Source organism: Pongo abelii, chromosome 12 (genome assembly GCF_028885655.2).
Source record: "Pongo abelii isolate AG06213 chromosome 12, NHGRI_mPonAbe1-v2.0_pri, whole genome shotgun sequence".
Taxonomy (NCBI): Eukaryota; Metazoa; Chordata; class Mammalia; order Primates; family Hominidae; genus Pongo; species Pongo abelii.
The window spans coordinates 102,868,783-102,886,596 of record NC_071997.2 but is presented as its reverse complement, the minus strand read 5'-3'; the positions used below and the strand labels follow the sequence as shown (position 1 = coordinate 102,886,596).

The following is a 17,814-nucleotide window of genomic DNA, read 5'->3' as shown; positions in this document are numbered from 1 at the left end:
AGCATGGGAGATCTAACAGGTGTGTAATCAGAGTCTCAAAAGAGGGGAGGAATATATTGGTGCAGGAAAAAAAGGAGAAAATAATAATTGAAAAATCCCATTTGATGAAAGACATAAACTTATAGACTCAAGAGTCTCAAAAAACTACAAACAGGATAAAGTCAAATAAAACCATGCAGAGATACATCATAATCAAATTCTGAAAACCAAAAGCCAAGAAAAAAATATTGAAAGCAATTACAAAAAGGAACAACAATTTAATGGAAGATTGTTCATCACAAACTATGAAGGACACAGGAACAAAATAGTTAAAGTGTGGAAAGAAAGGAACTGTCAATGCATAATTCTGAACCTAGTAAAAATATCCTTTATGAACTAAGAGAATTTTTTGTCAATAGTCTTGTTCTAATGGAAATGCAAAACAAGAGCTCTTTAGGCTGAAGGGAAATGATAAAATAGAAAATATTGAAACTTGAGGAAAAGGGAAGAGCAAAAGAAATGGTGTATATCTGGATAGCTATAAAAGACTATTTTTCTTTTTAAAAGTTATTTAAAACATGCATGACTGGCATATATATATTTTATTTATAATAAATATATAAATATACGGGCTTAGCAAGTTTAAGAGAGTTGTAGAAGATTGTAAAGCTATCAGAAGATAAAGAACATCATAGAATTCAAGTCTTCGAGCTCCTAATCTACTGTTCTCCTCACCACAGAACTTGAATTATCTGGGCTTAAAGGAGTACTTTCCATGCTCACCCTCATGAACTCACATTCCAATGAAAACTAAATAAAAGATAAGTAGGGGTCAAAGAAAAATATAATCAATGGTTCAATCTATCCTCATTTCCTTTGGCTAGTTTCCTGATTTCTTTAAGCCTGCCTAGATTTCCCTTGTCCTCTAACCTCATACCTTTTTCATACCTTCCTTTAACTTTATTCTTACTCTAAGGATTTCTGACTGCCTACCACTCCATGCACTTGTAGTTACTTAGCCAGAAAGGTAAGGTGCAAGAAAAAAAAAAAAAAAGACTCTTAAATAACCAAGGGATTGGGTGTATCTTCCCCAAGGGAGATCTTCTCTGACCACTTTCTGGAATAGGTACACCACAACACAAAGCGAATCTGATAGAATTTCCCTGGGAAAGGACCCAAGCTCAGAACAGCCAGCTGAAAAATTCATCACAAAATTTACTGAAGAAAAATAAGCTATTCTGAAAAACACAATTAATCAAAAAGCGTACTGAAGAATGCCTCCAACCTCCTCCACTACCTCACCACCTGGCCAACACTCCCTGCTTACATCTTGACCTGTGTGAAAGAGCCCTGGTCATCACAAGGTTAAGAAACATTGGCCACACCCTAGACCACAGAGCAACACAATGGCTGTAAAGAAGAAAGACTCCTTGATAGCTTTATTCTCAGCTCTCTCCACATGATCCTAGACCTACAACCATCCTCACCCACACGCCCTATTTTTTATCTACTCCCAAGTAGAGATGATGTTCATGTACATCTTTTGGAGGCAATGGCTTAGCTATGGTTCATAAAAAACCACCATGTACAAAATGCTCTGTGGATTCTTAGCCTCTTTTTTTAGATTGAGGGATCTTCCTGAGGCAGCCTCCCACTGAAGTCCCTGGCTTATACATCTCCACGGAGTCTCAAAGTTTAACTGCTCTTAATGTGCTCAGGTCCATTAACCAGTTGGTAATTTACATTTCTCTCCATATTCTCCACTTGGCAATGAATGGTGATGCTGACAATATAGAAAGAATACATCTTCAGCTAATTACAATAAAGGAGTTACCAGAGGCCAGTAGTCCAGTGCCTCTAGACCTGGACAGAGCACTCTCAGTTAAGAAAGGTCTGCCATCTGAAAATGATTCCACTGTAACATCTCTATCTTGTTCTTCCTCCATCTTAACTTTCATATTTTCATAAAGTTAAGCCTTGGTTTCTTTCTGTAGAAAAAAAGAACTGGATTGTGAATATGCTGGTTGACTCTTTGAACTGAATCCAAAGTCAAAAGACTTAGGAGAGGACATTAATTCATGAGGAGGAAGTAAATACCACACTTCAATCCTCCTTTCCATGCATATTTCTGAGAAAGTCACCTTCCATGGTGAAATGGTAGAAACTACTACGCTTATAACTCTCTTCATTTCCCATACATCCCACCTTTCATCTCTTAGGAGTAAGAAGCTAGTTGAATGGAGAACCACAGCATCACAACTGCTGCTGCCAAGATTGCCACACATGGCCACACATAGAGATTACAACTCCAGATGGCACCACTCAGACAGACTAAAATGTATATGGAACCCCTAGAGTTGTAGAGTGCACAGCCTGCATGACCAGATGCTGGAGTGCTGCTGTTGCTATTATATAAGAAAACCATAGCGGTTCATACTGATGAAGCACTTTATTTTGCATCAGGCATTGGGTTAAGGATTTGCACACATCATCTAATTTAATCCCCATGACAACACCTTGAACTATTACTATCCCCATTTAGGAACATTTAAGAACTATTACTATCCCTATTTTTCAAATGATAAAATTGAGCCTCAATGATTTCGAGGAATTTTTCCAAGCCCTGGCTATTGCCCACCAAATATTTGTTGCATGGCCTTCTAGCAAGGATACTGGAAATTTTTTCACCTATTGACATGTCTTGCTCTTTGTAATCTGCACTTGGAGATGATTCCCTTAGTGGAAAGAACTCTGATTTGAAGGAAAGGGGAACTGTGGTTCTAGTCAATAGGAAAGTTTCCAGGTGTATACCTTTTTGTACTATATGACATGGAAAAATATGGTCTGGATTCCAGTTACTTCATTTACAAAATAAAGCAAACATTTGTCCTACCTACCATAGGATTAATAAGTAATAATAAATGTGAACGTGCTTTATAAATTGTAAAGTTCCAAATAATCGTAACAGGACACTAATAATGATTATAAAGAAAGGCAAAATTTCCTTTACAGGTCAGACTGGAAAAATTTCCATGTTGTGAGGTTGCCAGGCAGTGATCCTGAGTGGCAGGGCACTGAGACTTCTGCTGAGCAACTCTCATTCTTTTCTTCTCCCACCTGCAGGCCAGTTCCTCCTGACTTTCAGCAGACCAACTTCCTTATAGATATCCTTTTCTCACTCTGTTGTCCAGGCTGAAGTGAGGTGGCACAATCTCGGCTCACTGCAACCTCCATCTCCAGCTATTCAGGAGGTTCAAGCAACTCTCCTGAGTAGCTGGGACTAAGGCGCATGCCACCATGCCTAGCTAATTTTTTTATTTTTAGTACAGACAGGGTTTCACCATGTTGGCCAGGCTGATCTCGAACTCCTGACCTCAAGTGATCTGCCCTCCTCGGCCTCCCAAATTGCTGGGATTACAGGCATGAGCCACTGCGCCCAGCCTAGATACCCATTTTTATTAATAATCACACTCTCCTCCCATGCCTTACACAAAAACCCCTCATGGACCTTCTTTCTCTTTTAAAAATTTTTGAAATGTTAAATTGGATGTGGATGAACTTCATCTTTCAAATGGCAATATAGATTCTCAACATTTCAAGGGATTTTTACGTAGCCAGTAGGAGTCCACCAAATCTAGAACTGATGGCATCTTCTCAAGACACAGGTCACCTTCTGCCCTGCTCAGTGATGCTTTGTCATATACGCTTACCCATAGATGTATCTTAGATACACAATTCTCTGGTGAGTGTGCCTCCCAAACCTGTGGATATACAGATCACACCTCAGAGAAATAATCTATGTTTAATTGGAGGGCAGGGAAGAATAAATTCAGTAATTTCAAAATATTTGTCATTAACAATTTTTTAAGTGCTTCTCACCAACTTCAAAGATGTATATGCAATTCTTTTCTTTTCCTCTAAAAACACCAATGCCCAAAGGCTCCAGGGTTTGGATCATAAAAGGTTCTGATTCCTTCTGCCATTCTGCATCCCAGCTCTCTGTCCTGTTGTAGCTTCTCAATATGTGAAAATATAGAACTGATTAATTAGGAATGCTGGGGCTTGTCTGACCCACATCTCACCTGACTCCCCACTCCACTGGAATTCCATTCCATAGTCAGAGGAATATCAATGTCAGAAAACAAGGTTTCCCTGATATCCAACCCGAAGTTTGCTTCTACAAGTGTGATCCAATTACTTCCATGGGCCACGCTAAATAACTCCTCTCCTTCACTGCCGCTCTCTCTCTTCAGAGATTTGTAGATTGTTACCATGGCTTTCCCTTCATCGCCATTTAGCCCAGCCATATATATTTAATTCTTTTCATCTTTCATCGTAAATCAGTCCCTTCAACTGTTAAATCAGCTCTCTGCTCTTCTCTGGACTAGTTCCAATTCTCCCAATTCACCTCCAATAACTGACATCCCTTCTGGGAGCTCCAATTTCCTCTCCATCCTCCTTTGCTCTCTCTGCCCACTCCAGAAATGAAATGGGAAGGGACTGACAGATACGGGAGGTCAAAGGTCAGATATATTGCATTGCATACATCTCTAAATTGCTCAGGCCTCTCCGTAGTACATGCAAAATCCAAAGTCATGTATCCACTTTCCTGGGTGGGGAGGGAGTGCTTACAGGGAAATAGGCCTCCTATCCCATGAGTCATCATCCCCCAGCCCTCTGCCTGGGTGACGGCAGAAACAGATCTCAAAACACCTGTAAGCCAGGATACAAACTGGAGCTGTGGGCAACATGCCAGCCTTGCAGACAGACATCTTTTCTATGATTTGGGCTGTCCTGGGAGAGGCCAGAACCATTAATACAGTCCCAGAAACTGCCTCTTCACCTCTTCTCCATGAATGGGTGAATTTGGGATCTGCCTCAGACTTGAAATGCTGATCCCATTTATGAATTCACAGCAACCCACAAAGAAAAACCATTAGCATTTCATGCATTATAAGGCCTCTCAGACATCTTTCTGTCCTCTCAGATGGCCCAAATCACAAGGAATGCAAAGGTTTTGCTTTCTCCTAACTGGTGCTTTTTCATTTTTACTATTTTAGTCATGGTCCTGCTCAGGTTTAGGAAGCTATCTTTGGTCTGAACCAAATGGGCTGCTCCATGCCCCTCACCACAAAACATGGAAGAACAATCAGCTCTTCCCTCCTCCACAAATAGCCCCATCAGCATCATTGTGTACCTCCAGACAAGACACTTGGGCAGACACAGGAAGAAATAAGCTGAGCTGTGCCTACTTTCCCTCTGTATAATTGAAGAGCCCACATCATAGAAGAGTTAAATGCCTTTTCTATAAATCAGAGCCTATATAAAAATAATAAACCCATTTCTCCAAACATGATAAATAGCAAAATCCATCCCAGTGTCAGAACCTAACCTTGAATTTTCATAAGGAAAATGAATGGAACCATAATGATACATGTTGTCTGAAACACAGAACATGGTATAGCAAGGTGTATCTACTCCATGGGGATGTCTGCAATGGAGACTGTATCTGAATGAGGCTGGGGAGGCAACGATAATGTGAGAGAGGCTAGTCCTGCATGGCCAACTGCCTGACTGCAGACAGCATATGTCCTCAGAGACAGGAGAGACCAGGCTGTTCCAAGTATGATCACCACAAGGCCTGAAGTGCTTTTCAATAGGCTGGCTGTCTCTCTGGAGGTCATGGGGAGCTCATCCAGTTACACTTAGTGTCTTATTTGATCCTATCAATAATCATTTGATCCCAAACCTGCTGAAAAATGCTTGGCCAAATGTTCTTGCCTTTTAATGGCAGAATCCTGGCTCCTACTGAAATCAGCATTGCTAGATGTGTCAAATGATGCATAAGGGCTTGGTCCAGCTGCCAAATGTACTGGGCCACTGAGGGAGGACTCGGGATGCCCACAATGCTTCCCTACAGCCAATAGCAGAGAAGCCCTTGGAGCACAGCCTTTCTACATAAACCTCCCCACTCAGCAGCTCCAACACCTTATTTAAGACTTGAGTGGAGTATATTCTTTAAATGAATTAAGCATGTAACTCTTCAGAGACACCCACTGATAGCTTCATGCAAGCTATCTGTTTACAGTTGGCAGGTTTGGGGCTGTAGAAATGAGCCCCTTTGCCTGTCACCAACATCTGACAACAGCTGATACAGACTACTGGATTCTATGGTCATTTGATAAAAGGTGATGGGGAAGCTCCACAGATGCTCAGAGGCATGAAACTAGAAGATAATCTGCATTTCCAGAGAAGTCATTTTTATATCCATTACTAAAACACTGGGCACTAAAACAGAATGTTGCATGTATAAACCACACAAACCACAATGGCATTAAAGCCCAGCTGTTCTTCACAAAAATATCTTGGGTGGAACAACAGTATCAGTCTTCCATCTTAGTTCACTGAAGGCACTATCAAACTCATCAACGCCTCTTAGGATGGACTATATAAATTCCAGCACTAAATGAAAAGGACTTACTTTAGGTGCCAGTGCCACTAACACTAATGTTGAAATGTGCATCTGCACTCTGTTTTTCTTGGGGGTCACATACTAGTATGTTTTCTGTGCAATGACTAGAGAACCTCAGCTTCTGAATATCCCTCCTGCATGAGAGTACTCATGTGTGTGTGTGTATGTGTGTGGACAAGCATGCAAGATACTTGTAGCTCTACAATGGGCCCTTTTCAATGCTTTCCATCCAATTAATATTAGACATTAGTAGCCAGTGGAGCATAAGAACTTCATTTATTTCTGATGATGAGAATGATAGAAAAGAAGCTGGGTTTGCTTGATGGAATTTGTGTAGGCTTTTTAAAAGCCTGATTTCTTTTCTGTGCCTTTCTCATTCATTTACATTGTATTTTTTATTCACAAGTCTTCCCCAGTTGTCTTACAAGAAGAACATCGATTCAAAACCACCTGGTTTTCCAGTCAAAGGATACTCTGGAAAGAGTTAGAAGTAAGTGCCTGCACACACACACACCCCCAACTCAGTGAATATGGGAAGAAATGAGGGAGTAAATGAAACAGAAAAATCTCATTTTAGGAGTCTCCAGCAGGGAGATCTGCAGTGAAACAAGCCTGCCAGAGGCTATCATCAAGAGCTGCTGCTGCAGACGTTCAAGCTAAGAATCAGAGGGGAAAGGAGGAGTGGGGAAAGATAAGAAAAGCAGGAAAACCAACGATGGTTTCTCCCTGGCTTCATAGTGACTCCCCAAAGGAAGACAATCTTGACAACTTTCCTTCCTTCCTCCACACCTCCCTCCTGTCCTCTGTTCCTTAGTTTCTCTGGGGCTCTCCCAACAACATGTAAGAGAAAGGATGAGTCGAGAGTGCATAGCAGACTGGGTGGGGGTGGGAGGGGGAGAATAAATAAAGAAAGAAGAGACAATCCCTGGCAACACCTGCCCAAGCCAACGTTTGGAATGGGAACAGTTGGGTGAGATTCAATAACATGAGGAGAAATTCTATATTCTCTGAGAAGGTGTACCATATTTCCCAAATCTGTGCTGGCCAGGAACAAGAGGGAGAGAAGGCCAATAGTTTTGACATCTACTACTAAGCTTGGAACCTGGAAGTAATCGGGGCATTTCAACTGTCCCAGGGGCCCAGGAAGAGGGGTGCCCAATTTTGTCTCGGACTGCGTATAAGTCCAGAGAAGAAGGCGCTCTGCCAAGAGTATGAAACTTTTCTCCCAACTTGGTTGCTAAAGAGGAAGGAAGACCCCTGAACTGCGTTCAGGGAGAAAACAAGAAACTACGGTCTGATTCGGGAAGGAGGTTTGCAGGAGGAAGGAGGGCGATGAAGCAGAGCTGAGGTTTTAGAAAGTGGGGTGGAAGTGAGGATTATTTAATGGTTGCATATCAATGTGACTAAAAACACTAAATCCCGGCACACTCAGGCGGGAGCTGCTCACCAGTCCCGAAGATCTGGAAGAGAAGGCGGGGCTGGGAGGCGCGAATTGCCGCGGACAGCCTTCCCTCTCTGCCCACTTCCGACGCCTTCTTCTCGGGCATCAGGCGGATCCTCAGTCGCCCTTCGCCCTGGCGAATCCACCAACTGAACAGCTCGCTGAGATTGAACTGCAGCAGCCCCACAGCCGCCTCCCCGGGGGGCCCAACGCAACCCTCCAAGATCGCCTCCTCGCCCAGCTCCAGCACCAACTGCTTGGCACGCCGGAGCTTGCGCACGGAGCCGCCCTTCAGCACCCTGGACAGCGTCCGGGCCTCTGCCGGGGCGGGTGAGCCGGCGGTCCAGGAGACCCCCGGCGCCGGCCCCAGCAACCTGAGCAGCGGGGCGCAGTCCAGAGCGAGCGAGCCGCGCGCCTCGGGCCTGCCAGCCTTCAGCTCCGAGGAGGATGGTGGCAGCAGTAGGTCCCGGGCGTAGACACGGAAGAGCGAGGGCACCACGAAGTCCACTGCCAGACTCTTCCTCTGCAGGCGCGAGTAGCTGAGCGGCTCCCGGGGCTGCAGCGGCGGCCCCGCAGCTGGGGAGCCCGCGCGCTGGCCGGTCCCCATCCCGGAGCCCACAGCTGCCGTGGAAAGCAGCAGCGGCAGCAGCCACAGGAGCCCGATGGCTCCCATCCCGCCGGAGGAGGCCGTTTACACTGCTCTCCGGGCCCAGCCTCACCCTTCGCTCTCCCCCAGATGGGAAGATGCTCTGAACAGTCCTTGATACCCAGCGGCTCCTTCCACCTGATCTCCAGAGGACTGTGCGTGCGCGCAAGTCTCTTGCTTTCCCCCAACTGCACGGAGGCGAGCAGGAGTCTAAATGAAACAGACCTGGAAGCTCAGGGGCGAGTCCAGAGACCCTCAAGCACACTGGGCTCACTGGCTGGGACCTTGAGCCTCCCGCTCTCAGCGCCGAGTGCCGCGCCCCCGTCTGTAGCTCGCTGCGCTCGGTACAGAGGAACTACTATGGTTAAAGGGAGGTGGCAGTTGGGTACCGTCCTCTCCTGCCCCCCGCGGTCGGAGCTGGGGCCTGTCCCCTCTCGGGGCAGCCTCCAATCTCCGCAACTTTCCAGGCTGAGAACGGCGGCTCCCAGCTGCTGCACGCTGTCCTGGCCGCCTCCTGCGTTCCTTTTGGCTCCTCCAAGCTCCTCTGCCCGGCCTGGGCGGGAACCGAGGGCGGAGGCTGCCGTCTTGCGCACCCTCAAGCTATCTCTCCGCTGCGGGAAGGCTTCGGACTGTCTGCCTGCTGAACTTCTGGGCGTGAATCCCAGCCCCCGCGCTGCGCAAGTTTGCAGCGTCCTTGCTCTCACCCGCGCCTCGGCTCCTCAGAGTTCACAGGCACTGGAGCGGCCCCGCGGCAGCAGCTGAGGGCGTTCAGGGCAGGGGCGCCCGAAATATTGCCGCCCCCTCCTCACCCATCATCAGCGCCCGCGGCTTTGGGTGGCCGGCCAGAGGGCGGCCGGAAAGCACCTCGGTGCCCCGCGACCCTCCGAACAGAGGCGGCGGGAGGTACCAGCTGCTACCGCCACTGCCACCCCCAGAGCCGCTGGATCGCATCTGCCTGGGCGCCCGCCACTTGCAGCTGGCGGAGCCGCGCGAGCGCGCGCAGGGAGGGGGCGGGGCCCGGAGGGGGCGGGGCTCATAAGCCAACTCCGCGCCACGGCCGGACCCACGCAGTCCAGCCTCGCCCCGCCCCACCCGCACCCTCCAACCAATGGCGTGGCTCGGTCGGCTCCTATGCAAATCTGCAGAGGCCTCGGCGTTCATTGAGAAAAGCAGTGAGCCCGCCCCACCCGCCCTCTGTTCTCTCTCCAGTCTCTTGTTCCTTCTCCTCCTCCAGATTCCCTGCCCTATTTCTCTGCAGTGTGAAAGGAAGCAAATGTGAGAACTGGAAGAGGCCTTTGCAATCAAGCACTCTCCCTAATTATACATTTAAGAGATTAAACGGGTCCGACTTCGGAAAAACAGGTTCCAGAATAAAACTGGAGGAGAGGGGAAGGGAGGAGGGAGTGGGAAGGGAGGAGGGAGTGGGAAGGGAGGAGGGAGTGGGGAGGGGGTGGCAGCGCAACACTGGCAAATCTGAGAACAGCTTGTATTAAGGCCCTGAGACAGAATATTCTCTGACCCATCTATTATTTGAATGCATTCCTGGGAGCTTAGGAGTCCTGCCGTCCACACAGGAGAATTTGGGAATAGTGGGGCAGAGAGGGATGGATGGTCTTGGTCTGGCAGGGTTGTTCTGCAGCTACAACAAATACATTTCAGACCCCTGTCAGTCGCTCTATTTTCTCAGAATAGTGTCTGAACATGTGTAACCTCCCCTAGTCCCTGCAAGGCAAACATTTTAATTCCAGATTTACAGATGCAGAAACTGAGTTGCAGAGCATTTAACTGCTTGCCCACAATCTTGGGAATGAGCGTTCAGAACCTTAGGCCTTTTTTACTCACCTATAATGGCTGTACCTCTCCTCTCCCTTTCCTTTCGTCTCTCCTGAGCTGCCAACACAGAACTCAGATAATAGATGTTTTTATAACAAGTGGTTCACTAGATCCTCAGACAAAACTACCATCTTTGGGTCACACAAATCCCCTTGATTCCTTCTTAAAGGCTGGTTGTCAGGCCTTGGGTTGACTGTTGAAGCTAAGAATAAGGCAAGATCTTCTCTGGAGCTCGCGGCCTGGCAGGTAGCACAGGAGTTTTCTCACAGGATCAGAGCACAGTGTCACATTGAACCTCTCTCACTGAGCTCCTGGGGGCCGCAATAACTTGCCTACCAGCCCACAGGAGATAGTGGCCAAGTGGAACCTCTGTTCTCCTAGGAGCTGGGCTCTTTCCAGCTTTGTGGTAATGCCTTGGCAAGTGGAAGACCCAATAACAAAGGAATATTGATTCTCGGAATGGCTTTCTTCCTGCTCTATGTTTGGCAACTCACTTAATTTGACAGGCATCTGCCCTCTCTCTGGAAGTCACACTGGATACACCGACTTTACAAGTTTTAGGGCAAAGAATTATCTCACCCAAGGAGAAGAAAATACTTTCCTATCTTGGTGGAGGAAGGGAGGAGAAGAAAGAAAAGAGGGAGGAAAATGCTATGGTAGTTAATACTTTCCTAGTAAAATATGTTTGATTTTCATCAGATTTTTCTGACATACCTACTGGAAGAGGAATTTTTATTCGAAATATGAAAAAAGACTAAAACTCCAGCCTTTCCCTATTTCTCCATACAATTATTGACCAAAGGCATTACTGACTCCAGTTAATTTGTCAGTTAACTGTGAATCGTCTGCTGCACCCAATGGCCACTAGGGGGCTGCAGAGACTTGAAACTTTAAGTGAGCTGCCAGGGTTTAAAGTTCTCTAATAATATCCCTGTCCATTGCTTTTGCACCTCATAGACACGAGTCTCAATTAATTCTCATGATTTATACATTGTCTCAAACTTTTCCCAAGGAAGAATAAGTGCCTTTCCCTGTAGATTAAATCACACTAAATCTCAAAAAAATTCTTTTTTATATAATTTTTTTAAAGGAGGCAGGAATTAATACTGATAGTCTACCAGGCACTAAAGTATGCATCTGTAGACATGTGGGTGTCTAACACATCACACAGTTTTTTTGGGAAAGGGTATATGTTATTATTTCTATTACAGAGATAAAACAGCTAAGGCTCAGAAAGGCAAAATAATTTGCCCAAGGTAAAACAGCAAGCAAATAACAGAATTGGAATTCAAACCGGTGACTCTTTTCCTCCAACGTTTACACAACCCACTGAGAAAAGTTAGGACCTTAACTCATGCCCAAAGTTATAATTTTAACACCCCTATCCTGTATAATTTCCATCAAAAGGATGGGAGATGGGAAAATGAATTTAAGAGCACACAGGGGAAATAGAGACAGAAAGATGAAAAGTGTGAGCAATGATTGCTAACACATCTTGCGCACTTATTATGATCTATTTCAAAAAGACTTTCATTTGCTATCTCATTTAATATTCCCAGTAACACTCTGAGGAAAAGTAATAGTATCTCTTTTTTACAGATGACAAATAGAAGCTCAGGGAGCTTAACTCCCCGACAAAGCTACACAGGTAACTAGAGCTGAATCTGGATACCTGACTAAGAAGTTCATGCTCTTAAATTCTGGGTGATCTCACAATAGAGAAAATGGGATGAGGTAAAATGGATTGAGATGAGCCGAGATCAACAGAGGAAGAAGCTGAAAGGCCAAATCAGAGAGATGGGGAGTGGAAGTGGCAGACATAGATTCTGACATAGATACTGGAATCCCCAAGGAGACAATTAAGTGAGGTGGGCTGCTCTGAGTCACCTTGCAGATGACTTGGGCCATTGGGCTGGGGGAGGAGGAATGTGAGTTGACCATGTACCAAGAGAGGAAGTGGCCAAAGAGGACACTGAGACCACCGACACCCTCCTCAGGAAATTCCCAATTTCTGGAAAGGGAAAAGTGAACAATTCAGTCAAGGAGGTACCTAAATTCTCCATAAGAGAAGTAATAATAAAAATGACATGACAAATTCAGCAATGTGACTTAAGGTAAAACACATCTCACAACTGCAAAATCTGATTGAGACATATAGGATCAAGTTAGGCATTTTGCTGGTCAACAGATACTCCTCCTGTACCTAATGTATACAGGATGTTGTTCTATGTTCCAGGAATTTTTTGCTTTTATTTTGAAGGACAAAATAAAAGGTCCTTCACCTTAAGAAGCTTACACTCTAATGATGAGAGACAGATAATAAATGTGCAAGCACACAAAGTAATCTAAGATAATAATAGGTGCTATAAAAAACAAAATAGGGCCATGCAGTAGATGACTTGGGACAGCAGGTGCAGGTGCTGCCCTAGCTCTACCTTCATAGTTGGAGAAGTCCTCTTTAAGGAGGTTAGAGTTAAGTCCTGATTGGTGGGAAAGAGGCAGTCATGAAAAGCTTTTGAGAAAGAACGTTCGAAGCAAAGGAATATCACATGCAATGGTCCTGAGACGAGAATAGGTTTGCATGTCCAGTAGACAGTAAGAAATCAATCTGGCTGGAATATAGTGAACAGAAGACAGAAAGGTAGAGGGGCAGCCAAGGTCTAGATCTTCTATAGCTGGATAGGCCATGGTAACAAGCTTGCATTTTATTTTGATTGCAATGGGAAGACACTACTTTAGTGGAAAGACTCATACTCTGATTTATGCTGTAGATGTGCACTGTTCAGTATGGTAGCCATTAGTCATATGTGGCAATTGAACACATGAAATATGCCTAATCCAAACTCAAATGGGCTGTAAGTGTAAAGTACACACCACATTTCTAATGTTTATTATGAAAAAAATACATCTCTCCTTAGTATTTTTCATATTGATTACATATTTAAATGATAATATTTTGGGTATATCAGGTTACATAAAATATATTATTCAAGTTAATTTTACTTTATTAAATTAATTTACTTTATTTAATGTAGCTAGTATTCTAGGCTTGGTCAAGAATTTTAACCTCTTGGCCTTATCTCTCCTGTTTAAAAGTGGATTATAATCTCTTTCTGACAAAGTTGTTGTGACAATTAAATATAGCAAATGTGAAAATTCCTAAGGGCATGATAGGTACCCTTACCTTCACTAAGCTAAAGCAACTCAATAATCATGGTCAAATGTCAAAAATAAGGACAGGATACAGTTGTATTCTGGCTGGGGGAAACCACGTGTTATATGAGAGAGAGAGAGATTGAGAGAGAGAAGAGGAAGAAGAGGAAGAAGGAGAAGAGGAAGAAGAGGAAGAAGAAGAAGAGGAAGAGTAAGAGGAAGAGGAAGAAGAAGAAGGAGGAGGAGGAGGAGGAGCAGCAGCAGCAGGAGCAGCAGGAGCAGCAGCAGCAAGCAGGAGGGAGGTGAGGAGAAGGGGGATAAAAAGGCAAGAGACAAATCAATAAGTAGACCTGAAACTAGACATCAGAGTATACTTATTGCTAAGGCATTTGGAAACCCATGACCAAAGGAACTTACCCTGGGCCAAGAGCAAGAATTGGAACCCAGAAGAAACATTCAAATGAACCAAGACTTGTGTTCAGGAAAGTAGACTTTCATCCCAGCCTTTCTTCTCAGAGGCTCTGTGACTTTGGGAAAACCTTTGGCTTAACTAGACTCCTGTTTCAAATTAGAAGAAAGGACCAAGTATAGTCTTTAAGATACAAGTCTGAAATCCTCTGTGAAATTCTTCAAGTGGCCAAAAGGCCTCATTCAAGACTGGGGACCAGAGTTGACAGGTACTAGAAGACTGTGAGTTTCCAGCACAACCAGGAAGAGAGCTTGGCCCCAATGCTGCACAGAGGAAAAACAAAACCAGGATTTCTTTTAAAATATGCTCTGCCACATGGCAAGCCTGAGCTCTGAATCTGTAGCCTGACATTGCTGACCAGTCACATACAAAATATCTTGTAAGGATCAGCATGCTAAGAGGAGAGTAGTTAAAGTCATTAAATATTAATTTTATCACTCTTTATTAAGCACCTACTATATGCTTTGCTCTATGTGATGTGCCATGGAGAGAGACCGTGGTGAATAAAACAGTCTAAGTTCTACTTTTACACTGTTGGTGGGAGTGTAAGTCAGTTCAACCATTGTGGAAGACAGTGTGGCGATTCCTCAAGGATCTAGAACTAGAAATACCATTTGACCCAGCCATCCCATTACTGGGTATATACCCAAAGGATTATAAATCATGCTACTATAAAGACATATGCACATGTATGTTTATTGCAGCACTATTCACAATAGCAAAGACTTGGAACCAACCCAAATGTCCATCAATGATACAATGCATTAAGAAAATGTGGCACATATACACCATGGAATACTATGCAGTCATAAAAAAGATTGAGTTCATGTCCTTTGCAGGGACATGGATGAAGCTGGAAACCATCATTCTCAGCAAACTATCACAAGGACAGAAAACCAAACACTGTATGTTCTCACTCATAGGTGGGAATTGAACAATGAGAATACTTGGACACAGGGCAGGGAACATCACATACAGGGGCCTGTTGGGGGATGGGGGAGGGATAGCATTAGGAGAAATACCTAAAGTAAATGACGAGTTAATGGGTGCAGCACACCAACATGGCACATGTATACCTATGTAACAAACCTGCACGTTGTGCACATGTACCAGAGAACTTAAATTTATAATTTAAACTTATAATTTAAAAATATATATTAAAAAAACAATCTAGGTTCCTACTATCATGGGGCATTGATAAAATTAAATGAAAAATACCCAGAGTACAAAATAGAATCCACACTTATGCTACAACTCAGCAAAAATTAAAAACACAAAAAAAACTGGAGGAAATTATTGAAAAATAGATTTGGATGGCAGAATTATGAGTGACTTTTTTCCTTTTCCTTTTTTTTAACAAATGACTTTTAATAGTTTTGTAGAATACATAGTAATAGAATTTGCTCCCCATAAAGAAAGCATATTAGGGTAGCTAGGTTATGATGTAATAACAACAACCAACCCCTGCCCCTCCGAATCTAAGAAAATTAAAAACAATATATTGAAATATATTCTTCTCATAATCCATGTCCATTTCAGGTGAGCAGAGGGCTCTGATCATCATAGTCACTTAGAGATCCAGGCTGAGGGAGCACCCACTCTTGTAAACTTGGAGGGTCTTGCACTCACAAGTAAATCCTCCAGCCTGGAAATGGCACATGTCACTTCCATTCACAACTCTGGCTGGGAAGATTTACATCGTCCCACCCTATCATGAGAGGGCCTGCAAGGTGGAGAGCCAGAAATATCTAGTAAATGGGCTTACCAACTCCCAAAGAAGGGGAAGACCTGCAAGCATTGCATTAGATGACTTAGACTAGGAAGGGTCCAGAAGACTAGAGGTACCAGGAGAAAAAAATGACCTCAACTCCCCAGGGATCCAGTCTAGCTGGGGAGTCCAACCGTCATCAGAGAGCACAATCTCTCCTTGACATGCTTCAGTCTGTGAATATATCATCGTGGAAACAATGAGAGTTATCTGGCAGCTTGATAAGAGGTGACATAGACACAAGAAAAGCCTTTCCCAAAGAGTGACAGCTCTCTCCTAAACAGTAGAAACAACCTCACATCTACAGAAGAGGGGAGAAACAGCAAGAGAGATAGAAGCACATTGTGTCCAACACTGAACATTTCACAGCAATCCCTGTTCTTGCCAAAGCACAGTACATCAGGGAAGAGGGGTGGGAGCTATTACTGTAACGAACAAGTGTTGGTCTTATCACCTGCTGCTATTCTAACACGCTCTTGCCTTTTTAAATATCCTTTTGAGCTGAGGAAGACAAAGAAACTCTTTTTGGGTAATTTGGTTATCGACACAGCCTTCTTCAAAAGCCTTTTAAAGGGCTCCAAACCCACGTGCAGTATCCTTTCCATGTAGTTCTCTCTGCCTTGCAGCCAGAACTGTGGTCTGTGACTTTTAGTGGCATCGTGGAGAAGCCTTTGGTGTCTTAGAGCTTAGACATGTCTGTCAGGTGGATCAGATCAACTGTAGGCAAGTCAATCTCTGAGCTATAGATTACATCCAATTGACCTGCTGCAGTTGTCAATTGGACAAATAATGATCAAATAAAAGACAGCTCCCACTGGCCAGTCTAATCTGATCTATCAGCTCTCATGTGCATTGTCATGCCTGGGCCTCTGTCCTTGCCTTCCTTTCTTATCCAGACCCTAGGATGGCAGAATGCCTTTGACTGAGCCCCATCCCCATTCAGAGATCAATCTTGGTTCTATCTAGGAGGAATTAAGACCACGCAGCTCAACATCAACTCCCTCTCATATTAATTCCCCTCTCACTTCGAATCCTATTTTTAATAAATTGAGTGAATCCTATTTTGTCTTGCCTCTGTGACCAAGCCACACCCTGTCCCTAATTTCTTAAAAGACTGTTTCTTAGCCTTGTTCTTATAGGACCCTCCCCCAGGCAGTGCCCTTCCTCTGAGGTCTGCTACCCCCTAACTGGCTTCCATGATGCCAGTACCTTGCTGGCCCAGCTGTGTGCTCACCAGGTCCTAGGCCTCTCTTTGGGAAATAAACTAGAGTTAACTATCTCTCCACTCTTTTCCCTTTCTTGTGATTATGCCTACGGCCAAGGGGGGCATTATTAATTACCATGGGACCTCAGTCATAGCCATAGCTGATTAGATCAGAGGTGAACACCTGACTCCAGGGAAGCTAAGCACCAGGCCAGGTTGAACCAATCAGCTTTTCTCTCCAAAATTTGAACTAGGAAGCCCAGACTGTGTGGAGCTGACATTTGAGTCACGTTAATAGTGGAGCACCTAAATGCCCGAGGACTGGTGGTTTCCATCAGATCTGTGATCTTATAATGAACACCTCACCTTGAGAGAATTTGGGATGGACTTTGCTCCTGGCAAATCAAACTAAGACAAGCTGGGACTTGCCCTTTCCCTCTCACTGGTCCCTGTTGGCACTGACTCCCTGCATAGGCCCCACCTAAACACTTTTCTCAAAGTCTCATGGGTATCTGACCCCCAGCACCTGCCTACCCTGGTATCCCGGACTGGCCTTGTTCATCCCATTGTGACAGAACCCCAGAGTCCTCTGCTGTCACCCCTTGCTGATTGTGAACTGAGTACCTAAGTGGATTTGACCAGCACTAGGGAAACATAGGTCCATCATGACCATATTTTCAGAGCCACCAATCTGGATATGCAGTCAGATGGGACTTTTGTATACAGCATATTTCCACATATGAGGCAATTTGGGAGAAGTAGCTTGGATGCTACGATGTCAATATTTTGCAGATATTTTGAAGCTTTTTGGAAAATAAAGTTACATCAAGACTGATCCAACGCATCCAG

General features: G+C 44.5%; 1 protein-coding gene across 1 annotated transcript in view; it reads right to left on the bottom strand.

Annotated features, from left to right (window-relative positions):
* ALK (ALK receptor tyrosine kinase) overlaps positions 1 to 8,577 on the bottom strand; it is a 725,336-nt gene extending 716,759 nt beyond the window's left edge. Inside the window, exon 1 of the mRNA XM_024242328.2 lies at positions 7,899 to 8,577. Coding sequence (XP_024098096.2) covers positions 7,899 to 8,565 — 667 coding nt within the window. The 5' untranslated portion in view covers positions 8,566 to 8,577. The remainder of the gene's footprint in view (positions 1 to 7,898) is intronic.
* Positions 8,578 to 17,814: the final 9,237 nt, after the last annotated feature.